The sequence below is a fragment of the Sus scrofa genome, chromosome 3 (assembly GCF_000003025.6).
Source record: "Sus scrofa isolate TJ Tabasco breed Duroc chromosome 3, Sscrofa11.1, whole genome shotgun sequence".
NCBI lineage: Eukaryota > Metazoa > Chordata > Mammalia > Artiodactyla > Suidae > Sus > Sus scrofa.
In genome coordinates, this window is record NC_010445.4 from 98,361,085 (window position 1) to 98,379,846 (window position 18,762).

At 49.5% G+C, this 18,762-nt stretch overlaps 1 protein-coding gene across 1 annotated transcript; it reads left to right on the forward strand.

The window, feature by feature from the left end:
• C3H2orf91 (chromosome 3 C2orf91 homolog) lies at window positions 261-8,935 on the forward strand. Its single transcript, XM_021088407.1, is given in 4 exon segments — window positions 261-303; window positions 306-364; window positions 366-463; window positions 6,523-8,935. Coding segments are annotated over 4 exon segments (360 nt in total). The 3' UTR covers window positions 6,683-8,935.

An 18,762-nucleotide genomic window follows, 5' to 3' on the forward strand; every position in this document is an offset into this window, starting at 1 on the left:
CTAGCAGCTTAGGCATCTAAAACTCCAGGCCCAGGTTGCTGCATACCATGCTCTCTGGATCCCCCCCAACCCCAAAAGACTGAGTCCAGGCCTCATAGCCAGGCCTGGAGGTTTAGAACCTCTGGTAGCCCCCTGCCTCCCAGAAAAGCAGCCTTCAAGCAGCTGTGAGGCAGGTGTAAAAACCATTATGCTTTGGCCCTGAAGACCCTTCTGCTCCCCCTTCACCGCCCCTCCCACTGACCAGGGGGCTAGAGCCTGCCATGGAAGGGGCCTTCCAGGCAGTGACAGCTCTGCACAGTCCCTTTGGTTCTCTGAAGGTCCTCTGAGTGGGAGACACCCCTTCATCCAGGTAACTGACAAAATGACATCAGAAGCCCTCTGCTGTGCAGCTGCCACAGAAACAGGGGCCAGATCAAAGCAGGAGAGGACCAACATCTGCAGCAACCAAAGCAAGGAAGAGCTACAAACAAACTGAATGAATAAATAAGCGGATGAATGATTGATGGGAAGGGGGATGAATGATTAATGCACACATGAATGATTGATGAAGCAGCAAGGGTTTGGCCCAGCGCCAGCTCCACCTCCCTGTGCTTTGGGCACAGCCTCTCCTGGGAACTGAGGAATAAAGATCCTCCCAAAGCCTTCACCTCCAGAAATCCCTGCTGGGGTTAGGGCTGCGCTGCTTCTGACCCCAGAGGTGGGGGAGGCTTTGGTTTCTGCCTGGGGCAGCAGGGCTGGGCTGGAGGAAGGAGGCCAGAGCCACTAGGACTGGGATGGAAGATGCCCAGGCAGCCTGAATGCTCTGAAGAAGGAGTGCTCTGAGGATCTCAGGGGAGGGGAAGGTGTGGGCTTTCTTTCTTTCGTTCTCTCTCTTTTCCTTCCTCCTTCTTCCTTCTTTCCTCTCTGCCTCCCTCCCTCCCTTCCTTTCTCTGAACATGAAACACATGGAAATTCCCAGGCTAGGGGTTGAAGTGGGGCTGCAGCTGCTGCCCTATGCCATAGCCACGCCAGATCCGAGTGTCATCGGTGGGACCTATGCCCCAGTGTGCTGCAGTGCTGGATCCTTAACCCACTGAGTGAGGCCAGGGATTGAATCGCATCCTTGTGGATACTAGTCGGGTGCTTAACGCACTAAGCCACACTGGGAACTCTCAAAAGAGGGTGTTTTTAAAATGTAGGTTTTATTATTACTCGGGTATGGTGAGGCCAACAGATCAGGAGACAATTGCTATTGATGTTCTGCATCCTTTTTTTTCTTGTGGCTGCCCTGCTGCATAAGCAGTTCCCAGGGATCAAATCCAAGCTGCAGTTGCAGCAATGCTGGATCCTTAACCCACTGTGCTGGGCCGGGGATTGAATCTGTATCCCAGCAACTCTAGAGACGCAGCCGATCCTGTTGCACCACAACGGGAGCTGCGACAATTGCTATTGAAAAGATAGTTTATTATACTCACAGATCCATAGACAAGGGGGCAGACCACACCATGGTGGGGGGCACGTGGGGAAGCACCAGGGTGAGTCAGCAGGCAGAGGGAATTTGGGAAAATGTGGGCAGGAGACTTTCCTGTGTTTTCCACAGCAAGGGATGGGCTGGCAGGGAAAGCAGATTTAGGATTGGCTAGTTTGAATAGTTTCAGCTGGTTCTAGGGCATAGCGCCTATCCCTAGCAGTCTGGACTGTGGTCCTGGAGACATTAGGGCCGGAGATAATGCTTTGGATTGTCAGAGATCAGTAAAGGAGGTGGGTGATTGGTTGTTTTGCATTTGAAAGGTGCACTGGCAGGTGTCTCTTATTTACCATCTCTAGGAATTGGCTAACTCCGGGAGGAGCAGTCCCTCCTATGTCAGCGTCAGCAAGGCCACATATGGCAAAGCATCAAAAAACAGAATATGAAAGGACAAGAAAAGAGGAAAGATTTGGTTTTTCTTTTCCTAGTCCCACACTAAACATTCTACAGTTGCTGGGCCTTGCAGTACTCTCATTCAGGGCTTGTTAAGATAGAGAAGAGTATTTCAACTGAGTGTGTGATTGCATCATTTCCAAAGGCAGGTAGATTCTGGGGACTGAAATTTCTGGAAATTTAGGCTAGTGCTAATCCCCACTCAGTCCCAGATAACCCCTCCTCTGCACAGGTACCACCCAGACACTTGATGTGCCCCCACTTGCAGAAGCTCCAGTCTCCCAGTGTGGCCAGAAGTGCCATGTTGGGGGAAGGTTCAAGGAAGCAGTGTCTGGAAATGCTCGGTCTTGGGTCCCTTTCAGTTTTGGGGGAGGGTCTTTCCAGGGGACTCCCATGGTCTTTTGAATCAGGGGTTCAAAAGACCACTCAGAAGAGTAAATGGACATGTTTCACCTTATTATCTGAACTTGAGTAGATGAGAAAAATAAAAATGGCTCCTATTTTTTGCAAGCTTATTAAGGGCTAAACGTTGGAGTGAGGGCTTTGCATTTTTTTTTCCCGGATCATTTAATTCTTTCGGCAACCCTAGGATGTAGATATGTTTACCCTCATTTTACAGACCAAAGTGAGGCACAGAGAGGCTAAGTGACTTCCTGGCCAGTGTTGGAGCCAGAATTGCACCCAGATGGACAGTGGCCGCTTGGAGGTGAGCACTGAAGGGACTTTTCCAAGAGGCCTCTTCCAGCAACATGGCTGATCTTTGTTCACTCCTCCGACCCGACCTGGTGTTTATTAACCCTTTGGGGGCTGCAGGGCCCTCTAAGCACGTGATGAGCATGGAGTCTCTTCCTAGAAAGTGCATATTTTGCATTTTGCGCAAGCACATCTCCTAGGCAATTTCATGGGCCTGCAGTTCCCCCACCCCGACCCCGAGCTCACAAGCCCTGCTTTTGGCATTTGCTTTCCAGAGTAACTGTTTTTCTTTCTCATAACCCTAGGGCACAGGGCAACCCTCAGGGCCCAAAAATCACCCCAGTGGGGAATGGAATCAGACAGGACAGGTTAATCAATGAAAGCTCATGGCATGCTCCTTCCGTAATTGCATTCCTGCCTTTTCATCCTAACAGCCAGCACTTAGGGTAATTGCATTCCAATACGGCTCCCAGGTTTGGGGCCTCTGGGGCTTGCCCTGGAACCTGTTGACATGCCCTCTGCTTCCAGAGAGGTTCTGGAGACCAAGGCAGCTTTTTAAAATTCTTCTCTGTTGTCTTTGCCCGAAGAGAGACAAAGAACTCTGTAACAGACCTTGTCCAGAATCCCACCTTCTTAACCCAGCCTTGGAGCCAAGGAGACTTCCTCCCGGGCTGTCTTTCTCAAGTCAAAATAGCAGCACCTGTCACTTCAATGGATGACCTTTGGAATCACCTGGCTTCAGACCAGGGTGACTGCCATCCAGCTGGCTGCGTAGAACCCATTCAGGACTGAAAATCGAAGGGCTTGGGCGCTCCCACGGGGGCTGAATGTTGTCCTGCGTCAAACACCACTTCATTCATTTGTTCATAGGATATATCAGATCCTCCCTAAAAGACCCCTCCTCTTTGCAAAGAAAACCCACCGCACAAGAAAGTAAGGAAGCCCTCCAGAAACAGGGACGTGTCACTTATCCAGAGAGTCTTATTTCCAGAAATATAACTTCCTCTAAAGAAGGTCCACAGGTTCTCTAGGCACCATGAAATCCATCCAATTAACAGAAAAAGTGCAGGGTTCAGGATGATTTGAATTTCACTGTTCCCCAAATAGAGATGGCTCCTCTGCTTGCCCCCACCAAAGGAATGAGGTATAAAAGACAGAGGTCTGGTGTTTGTTAGATGACTAACAGACGCCCCTCCCCACGGCCCCCGATGCTTCTTTTCTGTGAAGAAGAAAACTCTCTCCTCTGGGGCTCTTCTTCCTCTCAGATTTGAGCCCCAAGAAGCCCCCCGCTCTAGCCCAGCTCCCCGTGCTGCCTCCTCCGGGCTGAGAGCTGAGTCCCTCATGCCTGCTGAGACCTTCTTGCTCTCGATCAGAGGAAATGGATGGTTTCAGGATGGAGACGCTCTTGCTGCAGGAGGGAGGGCTGTGAGTACTCTGGGGTGGTTAACCCCCCCTCCAACCTTGTCATCCTTGTGGCTGATCTGCGGTTTAGCAGAAAGAGCATCAGTGTGGCCTACCAGTGCTGGTGTCCTGGCTCTGCTGATCACAAGCCATGTGCCATTGGGCAAATCACTGCCCCGCCTGCCTTTTCTCCCATGGTCGGGGGGGTGGGGTGGGGGTTGGAGGGGAGAGAATAGGATTCCCCTTATATGGTTGCCATTGAAGCGATAACAAGCTGTGGCCCCTGGCATCTGAAACTTGATTTCCTTTCTTTCCCTTCAAGAAGGCACAAATTCCTCCAGGATTTCAAGATGTTAGAAGGTACTGTAGGCGGTCCTCTTTTGGTGCCTTTGGGCTAGCCTTCTCCACAGCCTTACCCACCCCACCCTATTCCATTCTTCCTTTATCCTAATCTCTCCCTCTACCAACAGCAGGTTACCTGAACTCCAGATTGTCGCTTCACCCTTTCCTCAGAGAGCATGGTTCTCATGAACAGGCTTGGCCTCCCTCCTGCAGTTCACAGCATCTGTCAGTGCAGCCTCACACATGGGGACACACACAGGCAGGTCATTTTGTCCATCCCTGCCTCTTTTTTTTTTTTTTTTTTTTTTCTTTTTTCTTTTTAGGGCTGAGCTTGCATCATATCAGAGTGGCAGCTGCCGGCCTGTCCCACAGTCACAGAAACACCACACAACTCGGGATCTGAGCCATATGTGTGACCTACACCACAGCTCACGGCAGTGCTGAATCCTTAACCCACTGAGCGAGGCCAGGGATTGAACCCACGTCCTTGTGGTTACTAGTCGGTTTTGTTACTGCCGAGCCAATGATGGGAGCCCCCATCCCTGCCTCATCTGGTTTAACACCAGGGTCCTTACATTTGAGTCTGTTAGGGCTGCTAGGCACTTTCCATGGCTGGTGAGATGGTTGACTTTTCATTGCATGGGGTGGATCCCACATGAGCCTCAGCCTCCTGGGGACGCACAGGAGCCAGCGGGGCTGTGATGCATACAGCCTCCTGTTCAAGGCTGTGCCCACTCCCATCACCTCACTGTCACCGCCATGCTCCCCCTTGGCACCCAGCACCCCAGTCAAGACCACCTGAGCCTCAGGGAACTAACACCCTAAGATCGGCAACCAGGCCTTCAAAGAAGATCCAGACTCGGATCCACCATTTTGGGCTATGTTTTGCCTGCTTACAGGTTGTTTTAAATCTTGAAGTTCCTAAGTCAGCAGAGGCAGGGCAGGGAGTAGTGTAGGGAAGGGGTCAGAACCGGCCAGAGGAGATTAGGGATTTAATTAAACTGCTTGTTTGGTTAAGGGCTTTTAGGTGCAAAGCTGCTTTGCATGATAATGGCAGTTTATCTGAATTCCATTCTAGTGTAGGAAACTCTTTTACACTTAATTACTGTGACCCCCGTAAACCTGGTTTCTTTGTGACGCTTCCCCCCCCCCCCCGCCCCCCGCCCCGCAACCCTGGGAAGCTGCGCGGCTTCCCTCTCAGCTTTGGTCCTGCCCACCACTGCCAAGGACAGACGCCTGGTCCTCTGTCCTGTCCCATTACCATGAGGCCTGTCCACGCAGCTGGCAGTGCCTAGGCAGGTGAGGGCCTTTGGGATGACTCGGCAAAGTCAGGGCTGGTTCGGGGGGTGGCCCTTGAAGGTCCCCATAGGGCTCCACAGTCAGCCAGGGCCCCAGAGAGTGGGGTTGGGGTTCGGCTGCTGAGACTGAGCCTGGGGTTCTGCTGCCAGGACCCCCAAACACTAAACAGGACCCACATTCACCTGGTAGGCTGCTGCTCCTGAACTGGCTGGCAGAGGTGTGGTGGCTAAGGGATTGGGGGGGCGATGAATAGTCTGGACCAGAGAGGGACTCTCTGGCTGCCTCCACCTTGAAGGTGGAGGGGCTGCATCTTAGCGTTTGGTAGTGGCGCTAACTGTGTTCACTGACCCATCAGACCAAGGGAGGGGGAGGCGGAAAGGGTGGCGGGGAGAGTCAGAGAGGCTCGGGCGAGCTAGGAAGACCCCCAGAGATGGGCCTCAGCATTGAGAGACCCCAGACAGGCAGGCGAGGGAAGGGTTAAAGGGTTTGGGAACTCCTGTTTCCCATCACTTGTCAGCCAGCTTCTCTCTCATCCTTATCAGCAGGGATAGGGCCGCTTGGGGAGAGGCTCAGAGAGCTTTCGTTTCCAAGCTCTTCCCAGACTCTGAGCTCTCAGCCTTGTCTTTACCTTCTAAGGGCTCAGGGCTCAGGCTGGGGGCAGGGCGGTGAGTGGGAGCTGGGAACCCAAACACAGTTAATGGAGTGGAGTAGGAGTTACTAAATACAGCCCTGGGGTGGTGGGGGCTGTAGAATCTCAAGAGTAAACCGTCGCTGTCAAACTGCCCCTCCCCCTCCCCCGAAAGCCGGAACCCTGCAGCTGTGTCTCTGCTCCTTCCTGAACTCATCATTGGCTAACACCCTTCAATGCTTTTCCCTTTGACAGTTACCGCTGAGTCAGAGATCTCCAAGGTGCATTTGCACAACCACTTTGGAAACTCAAGTAAAGGACCTTTCTTTTCTGTTGAAATTCATCTTGGTAGACTTGACCTATATTGGTCTTTGGAGAGGTATGTAGTGTTTATTTCTGCCATCCCACCTATTTACTGACTCTTCTAGTTTCGGCTGTTAGAAAATTTGATACACCTCCTTTCTATAGTTTCATTTGAGTTACTGCTTTAAAAGATGTTGCCTGGGAGGGGGCTGAGCCATCGGTCACACACATACAGATTGTCTTCTAGAGCTTGACATCAGACTGGGGTCAGTATCTTTTGGGTGTGTTTCCTAAGCCAACCAATAATCTCCCATATCGTGGTCCTCAAATTTAGAATTCGCCAAGGGATCCAGAAGGCTACCATGAGAGAAGATATGTGCCTTTCTGAAATCCAGTGTACTTGGCCCCCTGATATTTTGCAGGAGACAAGAGATATGTTATGAATGCAAATGTAAACATCATAACTACAGTTTTGTAAGGAGCAAGTGTTTTTTGCCCGGAAGAACTGGTGTATGTTTTGGACATGCTAGGGAGCTGGGTCTGTAAAAGAGAACTGACCACAAAGAGAAATGGGTCAAAAGAGAATTTGAGATAAATCAAAAGCAGGGACTGGAGCAGCAGTTTGTGAAAAAGGCAGACGTTTCACTGACATTGGAGGTCCTGTGACTGCAAGAGTAGATCTTGGGCTAGAAGCACTATTTCCCTCTAGAAAAACAGCCATAAGACCTGGATTCTTCCAAATCTAGAAACTCCAGGCAGGTTCTCAACACCCCATACTGAACCTCCCTGCCTCTGCTAATGCTATGCCTTCTGGAATTCCTTTCCTTGCTGTCACTTGGCAAATATCTCATCCTTCATTTCCATTGCAATTCTTACATCCTGTTAACAAGTCGGGTCTGCCTCCTCCTCGCTTCTGATTCTAGCCTTTCCCGATAGAACTGCTTCTCCCATTGTGACCTTTTTGTTCCCTGTAGAAATGTTCCTGGTTTTCATTTGCACCGAAAACATTTTATGGAGGAAAGACCACAGGCTTTGAAGTCCAGTAGGGTTAGATTTCTACTCTGACCTTGCATTGTATTTTAACCTAAAACGCCGTTTCCTCATCTGTAAGTTTGGGACAAGAATAAATACTCAACAGGACTGGCATGAGGAACCAATAGATAATGAGCAGAGAGCACTATTAACTGCTCTATTAGTTATCTCTTGCTGCATGACTAATTCCCCAAATTTAGTGGCTTAACCCAACACTAAATGCTATTTCAAATAGTTTCTGTGGGTCAGGAATTTGGGAATGGCTTGGCTTAGTGTTTCTGGCTTGAGGTTCACCATGAAGTTGCAGTAAGAATTGTTTGAAACTGGAGGCTCTGCTTCCAAGAAGGCTGAGTCACATGGTTGTTGGCAGAAGGTTTCAGTTCCAACCTGGTTACTGGTGGGAGGCTTCAGTCCTTCTCCAGGTGGACCTCCCCACAGGGCTTCTTGAGTGTCTTTACCACATGGCAGTTGGGCTTCTCTAGGGTGACTGATCCGAGAGAGAGCAAGGTGGAGGAGGTGACATCACTTAGGGCCTCGCTGAGAAGTCACCCACCATTTCTTCCCACAAATTCTGTTACAAATGTCAGTCTTACTCCCTATAGAAGGGGTTTTACAGAGCACTTGAATAGCAGGCAGCGAGGGTCTTTGGGGGCCGTGTTGGAAGCTGGCTTTCCCACGTACCTAGCCCAATGTTTATCAAAAGCATATCATATCTTAATTTTCTTTATCCATTAATCTGTCAGTGGACAGTTTGTTTCCACCTTATAAATAATATGCTTTTATATATATAATGGACTATTATTCAGCCTTAAATAAAATATATATTATATATATAATGGAATATTATTCAGCCTTAAAAAATGAAGACATCCTACCATTTGCAACAACATGGGTGAAATTGAGGGACATTAAGCAAAGTGAATTAAGTCAGACACAGACAAGTATTGCATGATCTCATACGTAGAATCTAAAAAGGAAAAAAAGTGGAACTCATAGTAGTAGAGAGTAGAATGGTAGTTATGGAGGTGAGGGGTGGGGGAAAAGTGGAGATATGGATCAAAACATACAGACTTTCAGTTATGAGTAAGTTCTGAAAACCTAATGCACCACACGGTGTTTGTAGTTAATAATAATGTGTTATATTCTTGAAATTTGCTAAGAGAGTAATTCTCAAGTCTTCTCACTACACATATACAAAATGTTTAACTATGGGAGGTGATAGGTTAGCTAGTTTCATTATGGTAATGATTTCACAATGTATACCTATATCGAAACATGATATTGTAGACTTTAAATATACATAATTTTATATTTGTCAAAAATAAAAGTATATTTTAGAAAAGCATATTCAGAGTTTCCATTGTGTCTCAGTGGCAATGAACCTGACAAGTATCCATGAGGACGTGGGTTTGATCCCTGGCCTTGCTCAATGGGTTAAAGATCCAGTGTTGCCATGATACTGTGGCATAGGTTGCAGATGTGGCTCAGATCCTGAGTTGCTGTGGCTGTGGTGTGAGCTGGCAGTTACAGCTCCAATTTTACCACTAGCCTGGGAACTTCCATATGCCACAGGTGCGGCCCTAAAAAATAAAAAAACAAAATAAAAAAGCCTATTATATAAAAGCATATTTTAAAAAAGCGTTCAAGGAGTTCCTGTCATGGCGCAATGGTTAACGAATCCGACTAGGAACCATGAGGTTGCGGGTTCGATCCCTGGCCTCACTCAGTGGGTTAGGGATCCGGCATTGCGGTGAGCTGTGGTGTAGGTCACAGATGTGGCTTGGATCTGGCATTGCTGTGGCTCTGGCATAGGCTGGCAGCTACAGCTCCGATTCGACCCCTAGCCTGGGAACCTCCATATGCCTCGGGAAGTGGCCCTAGAAAGAGCAAAAAGACAAAAAAAAGAAAAAAAGCGTTCAATAAATAGTAGTTGCCATTATTGTTAATTCAAACATCTGTATTCTCTACTAGACAATAAACTCCTTGAGGGTAGTGAACCACGTTTTTTGTTGTTGTTGTTTTTGTTGTTGTTTCGTCTTTTTAGGGCCGTACCCATGGCACGTGGAGGCTCCCAGGCCAGGGGCCTCTGCCATAGCAACGCGGGATCCAAGCCTCGTCTGCAACCTATACCGCAGCTCATGACAATGCCGGATCCTTAACCCACTGAGTGAGGCCAGGGATCGAACCCGCAACCTCATGGTTCCTAGTTGGATTCGTTAACCACTGAGCCACGATGAGAACTCCCATGCCCACGTTTTGACTGTTTGTATCCCAAACACCTAGAATAGTGTCAGGTATATTGGTAGGTTCATACTAGATGTCAGTGGAGAAGATCTGAGTGAAGGCTTGGAGAGAGTTAGTCCAGTGGGGGGCTCAGAGTGAATAAGAGAGAGTTCACACCCAGATGTCTTGTAGGATTCTACAACCATGCGCCCGGCATTGAACCTGTAGACCTGCTCATAGAGGTGATAGTTCTCACGTTTTGATGCCTGAGTCCCAAAGATGTTTGATACCTTGACAGCAAACAGGCAGGCAGAGTTCTCAGGATTCTCTTTGGGAAAGAAGCCCTGAACAGGAATTTGGTGAGGAGCAGTGGTCCCCACCCCATGATTTAATAAGTGAACCCACTGCTGTTTGAATTCCCCGGGTGGAGGCAGACAGAGGAACCTCTAGATGTTTTCATTATACTCAAATTCCTATCTTGATGACTCTTGTGTCCTTCAACCAGGCAGAACAATCTCCCTTTCTGGGAGATTCTGATGCACCTTTCTTAGAGTTAATTAAGAGGTGCACAGAGAGTTTCATGTCAGAGACCTGCCTGGCTCCTCCTGCCCCCAGTGGCCGAGGATCTGAGTCTGGGAGGTAATTGATACTCTGGGCAATATTGAGTTTCCAGACATGTAGCTCAAATTGTAAGCCTTGCTCCCACCCCCTGGCCTTGAAAGTTCACTGATTGTCCTTTTCCCACAGACAGAGCCCTCTGTCTCTGCTGGTGCTGTGTTTGTTTGCCCCATTTTCCAATAAGAAGCCACTCCTGTGAGGCTGCACCTCCAGGAGCCTTGGACACAAAGACCTGCAGAGAGGCAGGTGTCTTTGCAGAGATTTCCCATGTAGATCACATTCCCACTTGCCCGAGGTCCCATTTCTCCCCGGTTCCTTGAAATCTCAAACGAGTGGCTTTAATTGGCTCTTCCTCCCTTCTTTGAGCTAGGGTGAGAGCAGCAAGCAGAGGGGAACTCTTTTTCTACTGAGGTGGAAAGACCTTGGTTGCACTTATCAATATGTTGCTTGCCCCTGGATAGTAAAAATATCGAGACATGAAAATTACAGATGGGACACATCATGGGAGACAGACAACATTGGCCTTGCATCTAAAGCAAACCAGTTTACTCGATGGGCCTCTGAAAGGAAATTAAAAATGCTCACTGATGGAAATGAACAACGACAACAAAAATACCATAATTGAGTCTGAAATGATATATCAGGGACCATTGTAATCCCAGGCAGTGACACTCTGTAACAACTCCCATCTTGAATGAACTTCTTTTTATGGTATCGATTACATTTTCCACTAGGATTTAACCAGAAAGAACATTTTCGGAAGAGACGATGGTCCTTGTTGACAATTGCCAATATCAACATGACAGTTGCTAATGTCTCATTAGCATTGAGAAATATGGCCAATGGGAAAGTCAGGGACTTGTGTGTATGAGGAATTCTTTGGGTGTAGGACCAAGGCAATGTGACTCTATTGGCTTTCAATTCCCCCCGTCTGCATAGCTGTGGAAAGAATGTGTCATTTCTGGTAGAAAACCCAGCCAAAGTATTTCCTTGGAGATAAAAGCAGAGACAAAAAGTTTTAAGAAATGTTTTTGGGGAGTCAAAAGAATGTTAATGAGACAGTTGATTAAATTATAGGAGAAACTGAAAATATGTATGAGCAGTGAAAATACTGAAGAAGATACTGAAAGAAAGTATCAAGCTTTCAGAGGGGAACCAAGGGGGACAGCATGGAAACCAAATTGAGGAAGCAGGGTTTTAACCAGGGATTCCTTGCAAAATAACAAGTTATTGATTTTTTTAAAAAACCAATTGTGGTTCTAGGGAGGGCTATACTAGGTTGGATAAGCTGTGAGGTTTATGGATGGTATTTCTTTCCTCTGTGGTTAGAAACTTTTTTTGTGGATCATTTCATTCAGGCGACAGTCATTTATTGAGCAGATACTATATACCATTGCTTAGCATATAGGTAAGCAAAAAATATATTTTAAAAATCCTTAGAACTACTCTCTGAGTAGGTATAATTATTAACCCCACTTTCTAGGCGAGGAAAGTGAGGTCCACATGGATTAAGCACTTGCTGAATACCTTGGTTAGGAGGCAGTAGGACCTGGATTTGAACCTAGGAAGTCCTGTAAACCACTGCAAAATACTACTTCTTAATAAACAGCTGAGTAACCACAACACAAGAGAGAAAGTGGAAAGCATTCCATGGCTGATGAAATCAACTGTGGTCAAAGTCCTAACCTCTGGGGAGGGAAGGGAAGGAGGGGTGGGGGGTGGGGAGAGGCTCCTGGAGGGGTAGCATCCGAGTTGGGTCTTAAATGTGGGTGAGATTTTCTTTTTCTTCTTCTTCTTTTTTTTTTTTTTTTTTTTGTCTTTTTAGGGTCACACCCGTGGCACATGGAGGTTCTCAGGCTAGGGTTCTAATCAGAGCTGTTGCCGCCGGCCTAGGCCAGAGCCACAGCAACGCCAGATCCAAGTTGGGTCATCTGCAGCATGCAGCTGAGGAGTTGGCTCCAATTCTTTCTGCGCCATTTGTAGCCCATCCTCTCCTTCGGCACTCCCTGGCTTCCGGCGCTGGACCTCGGCACCGAGCCACATCTGCGACCTGCACCACAGCTCATGGCAATGCCAGATCCTTAACCCACAGAGTGAGGCCAGGGATCAAACTTGTAACCTTATGGTTCCTAGTTGGATTCATTAACCACTGAGCCACAACGGGAACTCCTGTGAAATTTTCTAAGTGAGCACAGGTGGAAGCCTCTTCAAGATGGAAGGGTCCACATGAACTGACACCCAGAATTGAAAAAGTGAAAGGTGTGTTTGGGAGTTTACAATTCCAGTGTTGTTGGGACAGCTGTTCTCCATAGTGGCAATAGATGAGCTGGAGTGAGTGAGAAGCAGTCAGGAGCATAGGCTTCTTACACTGTCATGTCCACATGGGTGACCTGGGGGGCTTGTTAAATGCAGCTTCTGTTCCAGGAGTCTGTGGTACCGGCCCCCGGGATGCCCAGATGGCTGGCTTTGGGTCATACTGGGCCTCTGGGCTCTTGAGGGCCTTGCTTTCCTGGCTTGGGGGTGTGGACTTTATGTGGTAAGCCCAGGGCTACACAGATGGATTCTAAGCAGGAAAATCAGGCTTTAGAAAGATGTTTGGTGGCAGCTTAGTTTGGAGGGCGTTTGGGCTTTGGTTTCTTTAGCTCCTAACTGGCAACCTGCAAACCTCAGAACCCTGATTCAGTTGGGGTTCAGGCAGGAAGACAGAAACTACCCTAGCTAGTTTAACAGGATTAATCTCACCCTTGGTTTCCAATTGTCACTCACCAGAGCTGCTTAGGAACTCTTCCTCCCCCTCCTCCAGGACTGGTCCGAAGCAAAATCTGTCCTATTCTCTAGGGGTCCAAAAGGAGATGAAATGTTGGCTTCACCTTGGGCCATGCTTGTGGGCCTGTCCGGATAAAGGCTGGACCCTGTCACCGAGCACATTCCAGATCACTTACCCATAACCAGCAGATCTGTTCAGGGAAGGAATAATGCTGCTAATATCAGCCTGAAAAAAACATCATCAGGAAATTAAATCTGTGGCTTAAAAAAAAAAAAAGAAAAAATTCCACATCACTTTCTGGCTCTGCTCAGCTCCCAACAGGGATCTCTCCCTCTGCCCAGGGGGTGGGGGTGGGGGGACTCCTTCCGGCCTCCTCCCCTCTCTGGTCCTCCCACCCTTTGACCCCTCCCTGGGCCTCCCCTCCTTCCTCCCTTCCTTTCTTTCTCATCCTATGGGACCTCCAGCTTTCCTTCTTTCTTCTGACTGAGCTCCTCTTTCGTGGCTTCAGGCTTCCCTTCCTGCCTCCAGGTCTGCAGCTTTTGCTCAGCTCCGTGGAAGCTTCTATCTCTTTTTCACGTCCCATCAGGGAATCCTGCATGCTGAATAGGTTCTTTAAACCAGGTCCTGAAGGGGACTTGGCTGGGGCACTGGGGGAGAGGGGAGGGGTGCCGGGGACCTGCTGGGGCCATACAGAAGCCCATTGATAGGCAGCCCCTTAACACAGACAACCCAGCCCAGCCTTCATGGCTCCAGGCGGAGAGACGTGTCCCTTGAGGTGGTGGCCAACATCTCGGCCATCGTGAATGACCCCAGTGTCTCTGGCTGGTGGGGGACCTTCATGCTGTACCCTCCAAATCCTTCAGGCCTATCAGCCCCACCATCGGTGTGAATATATCCGTCTTGAAAATAATTTGTCAGTACAGCTCCATCAGCAGTGCTGATTTCATTAATTGAAAGAATTAGCTCTTTGTGGCCAATGGAAGAATATGGAGCCAAAACACACGAACACTTTTCCCCGGTGACCCAGAGACCCTTGGACGAACTCCTGGGTGCCACGAAAATGGATCGTTTTGCAGAAAGAATATCATTAGATGTTTACTTAACATCGCTCTCCATCCCCACCCCCCACAAAGGACCTTCGAATCCTTCTCACATCTGGCTGCTTTTCTTCCTTCACTTTTTGTGCAGAGCCAGGGCAGGGAGGAAACTTCATCAGTTCGAAAATATCCAGCAGCAAAGTGTAAATTAAATACGCAGAGAGGCCAGGGGGGCGTCTTACATCCTGGGGGTGGAAGAGTAAGAAGGCTGGGTCCCTACCCCCAGTCGGTATGCAGGGAACTGTTTCTGGAGCCTGTATCTGCCACTAGGTGCCGGGTGACCTTAGGCAAGGCCTTTAAGTCTCCTGGGCCTCGGTTTCCTTACTGGTAAAATGAAGGAATAACTATCCTCAGGGCTGAAGGAGGATTAAAGGGGGGTAGGGTAGGTACAATATGTGGCACATAGTAGGTACTTGATGGATGGTAGCTACGATTATTGTTGCTGGGATCAAATCAGAACAGAATTTCAACCGATCCTAGACCTCAGAGACCTGCCATTGCGAGGCCCATTCAGGGAGACAGATGGGCAGAAGTACATCCCGTGTGGGGGAGGAGGGGGGCGCATGGACCAAAAAAGCACGATTAAAGGGATCGGATGGACTGACAGGCCAGCGGGATGATGGACAGATGGGACATCTCACGGGGAAGGTAGATTTATGACAACCCAAAGGAGATACGGAGAAATGGTTGTCCTGTGGGAGGAACAGATGGATGAGGGGCCAACAGGGGAGACAGAGAGATGACAGGCCAAAGTGGAAGACAGATGGATGGCAGTTTCCTAGTGGGGTGGGGATGAGGGGGGCAGCCCTATGACTGGGGAGAACAGATGGACAACATGCTGCTGATGGGGCCTGGGCTTCCTGTTTAGTCTCTATTCCTCAGGCCTGGACGTCCCTGAATTCAGAAGAACCCCAGGGGCTCTGTGGGCATTTGAGTGTGGGGGGCGGTGTCATAGGACCCGAGAAGACGCGAAGCACCAAGGTCAGCTCGGCCTCTGTTCCTCCCCCGCTCCAGCCCCTCCCTGGGTGGCCCCACAGTTAAAGGCTCAGCCCTGATGGGAAAGGAGCAGGGGAGGAGGCGGGAGAAAAACAGCGTTTTGAAAGAAAAGGGAAATAAAACTGGCTACAAGTTTTATTTATTTAAAATAAAGGTTCAGTTATGCTTGACTGTAAACATGCTGGCCCATCCCTCCCTCCCTTGCTCTTCTCCTGGCAGAGGGCTTGGACCACACAGCAAGCTGGGGGCAGGAGGCAGAGAGGAGGCCAGAGCAGGCCACAGGGAGGGGCGGGAGGAGGGTGCCCCAGGTGTAGGGGGGAGAGGAACCTAGGCGATCCTCGACCACATGAACACAGCTGGGCTCGGCTGGCCGAAGACCTGCTGGCCCAGCCTTCAGCACACACAACCTTAACAGTCCAAATGGCTTCAGCTCCACTCAGCAGACCCTTGTGCAGGCGCAGAGACATAGGGACCCTCAGGGGGTGTGCAGGCTTTTCTCCCTCCTGCCTGTTTCTCTTTGTCAGAGGTGGACAGCGGGGGTCCTGGAGGAGGTGGCAGAACTCCATCTGTGAGTCACATTTTCTCCATGAGCTGAAAATCCTTACCTGCCTTTTATCCTCTTTCTTTCCGGTTCCACCTGACTTCCTTTTTCAAGGATGTTTTTCAAGGATGGAGCTGGTTTGGGTGGCCTGTTTTTTTCAAGGACGGAGCTGGTTAGGGATCTATGAGCTCCCTGGAGAAGGGAGGTGTGGTGGATGGAGAAGAATCTGCAGTAGAGCTAGGTCTGGGGACCCGGCCTTGGAGATTCTGGATGCAGAGGTTGCAGGGCTGCTGTGGGTGGGCCCCCGCTACCCAGCCAGGGAAGGGCTGCGGTATGCAGGGTCAGGAGGGGACAGGCAGGAAATGTTTGTGATAAGAGGCTTCCCCTCTGGCCAGTTCCCCTCATTTCCAGACAGGCTGCAGATACGGTCAGGGAGCTTCAGCATGTGGCCCCTGTGAGGGCCAGCCTTCGGGACTGTGGAAGGAAGGGCAGCATTTGCGGGGCTCCGGGGGCCCAAGGAAAGGCAGCACCTGGGGAGAAAAATGACCCTGGGAACCCAGCCAGGGCTGCCTTCCTCTGGGATCAGAAAACTCAATCAGACTTCAAGAAGGCCAAATCAATCCCTTCAGAAAAAGAGAAGAAAGCAAGCGGTCTCTGCTCCCTCCCCAGCCCTCCCCAGCCCTGGGGGCTTCGTTAATCCAAGTTGCTGCGGGTAGAGCAGGTCTGATTCTGGCCTGGCCCCAGGGCCTTTCAAGCTCCAGGTGGATCCCACTTGGGGCCATGTGTAGGGTTAACCAGTGAAAATGGGGAAGGGAAGAGCGCCCAGGTCCCGGGTGGAAGCTCTGAGAGGGAATCCAACCCAAGGGCGGCTCCTGCCGGGAATGGAGGCTCAGGGACGTGGCTGGGCAGCCGCTGGCAAAGCTTGGTGCTCCTTGGGCTCCCCCAGTGTCTGTTTGCTCGAGGCCCAACAACTTTGCCACCTGCGGTGGACTTGGACAGCTCACAAAGGAGCGGAAAGTGATGCAAAGGAGCCTGTCGGGTGCTCCCCTATTGTACCAGTGCCCCTTCTGAAGGATTAGCAGCTTCTATCTGTCCCTGGGGGCTGCACTATAACTGCCTGTGTAATGCTAATTTGTGGTTGGCAGGAGATTGATTGGGAAGGAGCTGAATAATGGCAAGAGGAGGCTGAGCGCTCTCCTACTCCAGGGCTTCTGTGTGTGTGTGTCTGTGTCTGTGTCTTCCAGGAGGAATGTAGCAACAAGGGCACAGAAAGGATGGTAGAAAGAGAGGATGAGGATTGTCACCACTGGTCAGAGTGGAGTCTCCGAGACATAAATTCAGGGAGATTTTTTTCAATGGGAATAAGTGACATCCCATCCCTTTTGGCATATTCCATTCATTGGAAGCAAGTCCAGCCCATGCTTAAAGAGAAGGGATTACACTGGAGACCAGAATCAGTGAGAGCCATTTTAGAAGCTGTGTGGGGCCCTTAGAAAGATCCCAGCCATGTTCTTGGTTCCTAGTAAGTACCCAGGAAAAGATACTGTTGCTTGGTCTAGTGACAGAGTCTGGGATGTGGGCTGGTTTCTCCCCAGTGGCTCTGGGATCTGCTCTCCCATCTTCATCCCGGTTGGAATTGCTGGGTTCTTGGCAGCTTTTTCGGTCTAGCACTGCAGAGATCTGTGACTGCCCTCTGGGTGTGGGCCGGCAGGCAGAGGACGGATGCTAACTCATACTCACACTGCCTTCCTAACCGTCTCTTGGTGAACATGTGTGGTCTTGAGTTGTGGTCAGTATAGAGATATTTTAATTTCCTGCTCACCTGCTCAGTAGAGGATCTGATTTCTTCTTGCATTTATTTTTTTTCTCCACGGCCTGTGGACAGGTATTTCTGTCTGACCATCTGGTAGCCATTCACCTTTATGGTGGCTTGAGAAAGGAATTAATTGTGCTTAGTTCTTTAGCCGTATCTGCCTCCTTTGACAGCAAGTTACCTTTATCACCTCTTAAAATTCTTACTACATTGGGTCCTTCTGGTGCCCAGGGAGCTCTTTTGCTCTCTTAACTTTGTGCAACTGCCTCTCCTTCAGGTTAGCTTCTCATGTCTTTCTTTTTTGTGCCAAGGTTTAAAGCATCCTAGGTAAACTCCTGCATCTGTTCCTCTCCTCACCCACCACCCACTGAGAGTGATGGATTCAGCTTCACTAGGCCAGACCTAAAGCAATCAGAAAACAATCAACTGAAAGAAAAAATATGAACCCTCTCTCCATCTTGTGTCTTGACTGATTCCTGAGGCTCTTGGTCTAATTCTGGTGGGTGATTTGGTGAGGACAGTGTACGGGAAGATAGAGGAAATTCCTGGGCAAGAGTGAGGTGGGAGGAGCCTCTTCATCCCACTTTGGTTTTGTATCTCCAGTGTCTCAAGGGCCAACTGTCTCTCTTGGAACTCCTCGAAGGTGGAGAAATCATGGATTGGTATCCCACTGGACAGGACATCAAGGGCCCCTGTTCAGGAGTCTTGGAGCAGCCCACCATGCTGTTGTTATTTTTTTGTTGGAAGGTGCATTAGAAAGGCAGGGGACTGTCTGACCATAGGGTACAAACACTTATGCTAAGTGTCATAATATGCTTTTCCTGAAAATGTTCCTGTGTGGAGTAGATGATGAATATCCTATATAGGATGAAGCCAATGACTGTCTTCTGGGATCTTTTTTTTTTTTTTGTCTTTTTGCCATTTCTTGGGCCGCTCCAGCGGCATATGGAGGTTCCCAGGCTAGGGGTCGAATTGGAGCTGTAGCCACCGGCCTATACCAGAGCCACAGCAATGCAAGATCCGAGCCGCATCTGCAACCTACACCACAGCTCACGGCAATGCCGGATCGTTAACCCACTGAGCAAGGGCAGGGATCGAACCCTGAACCT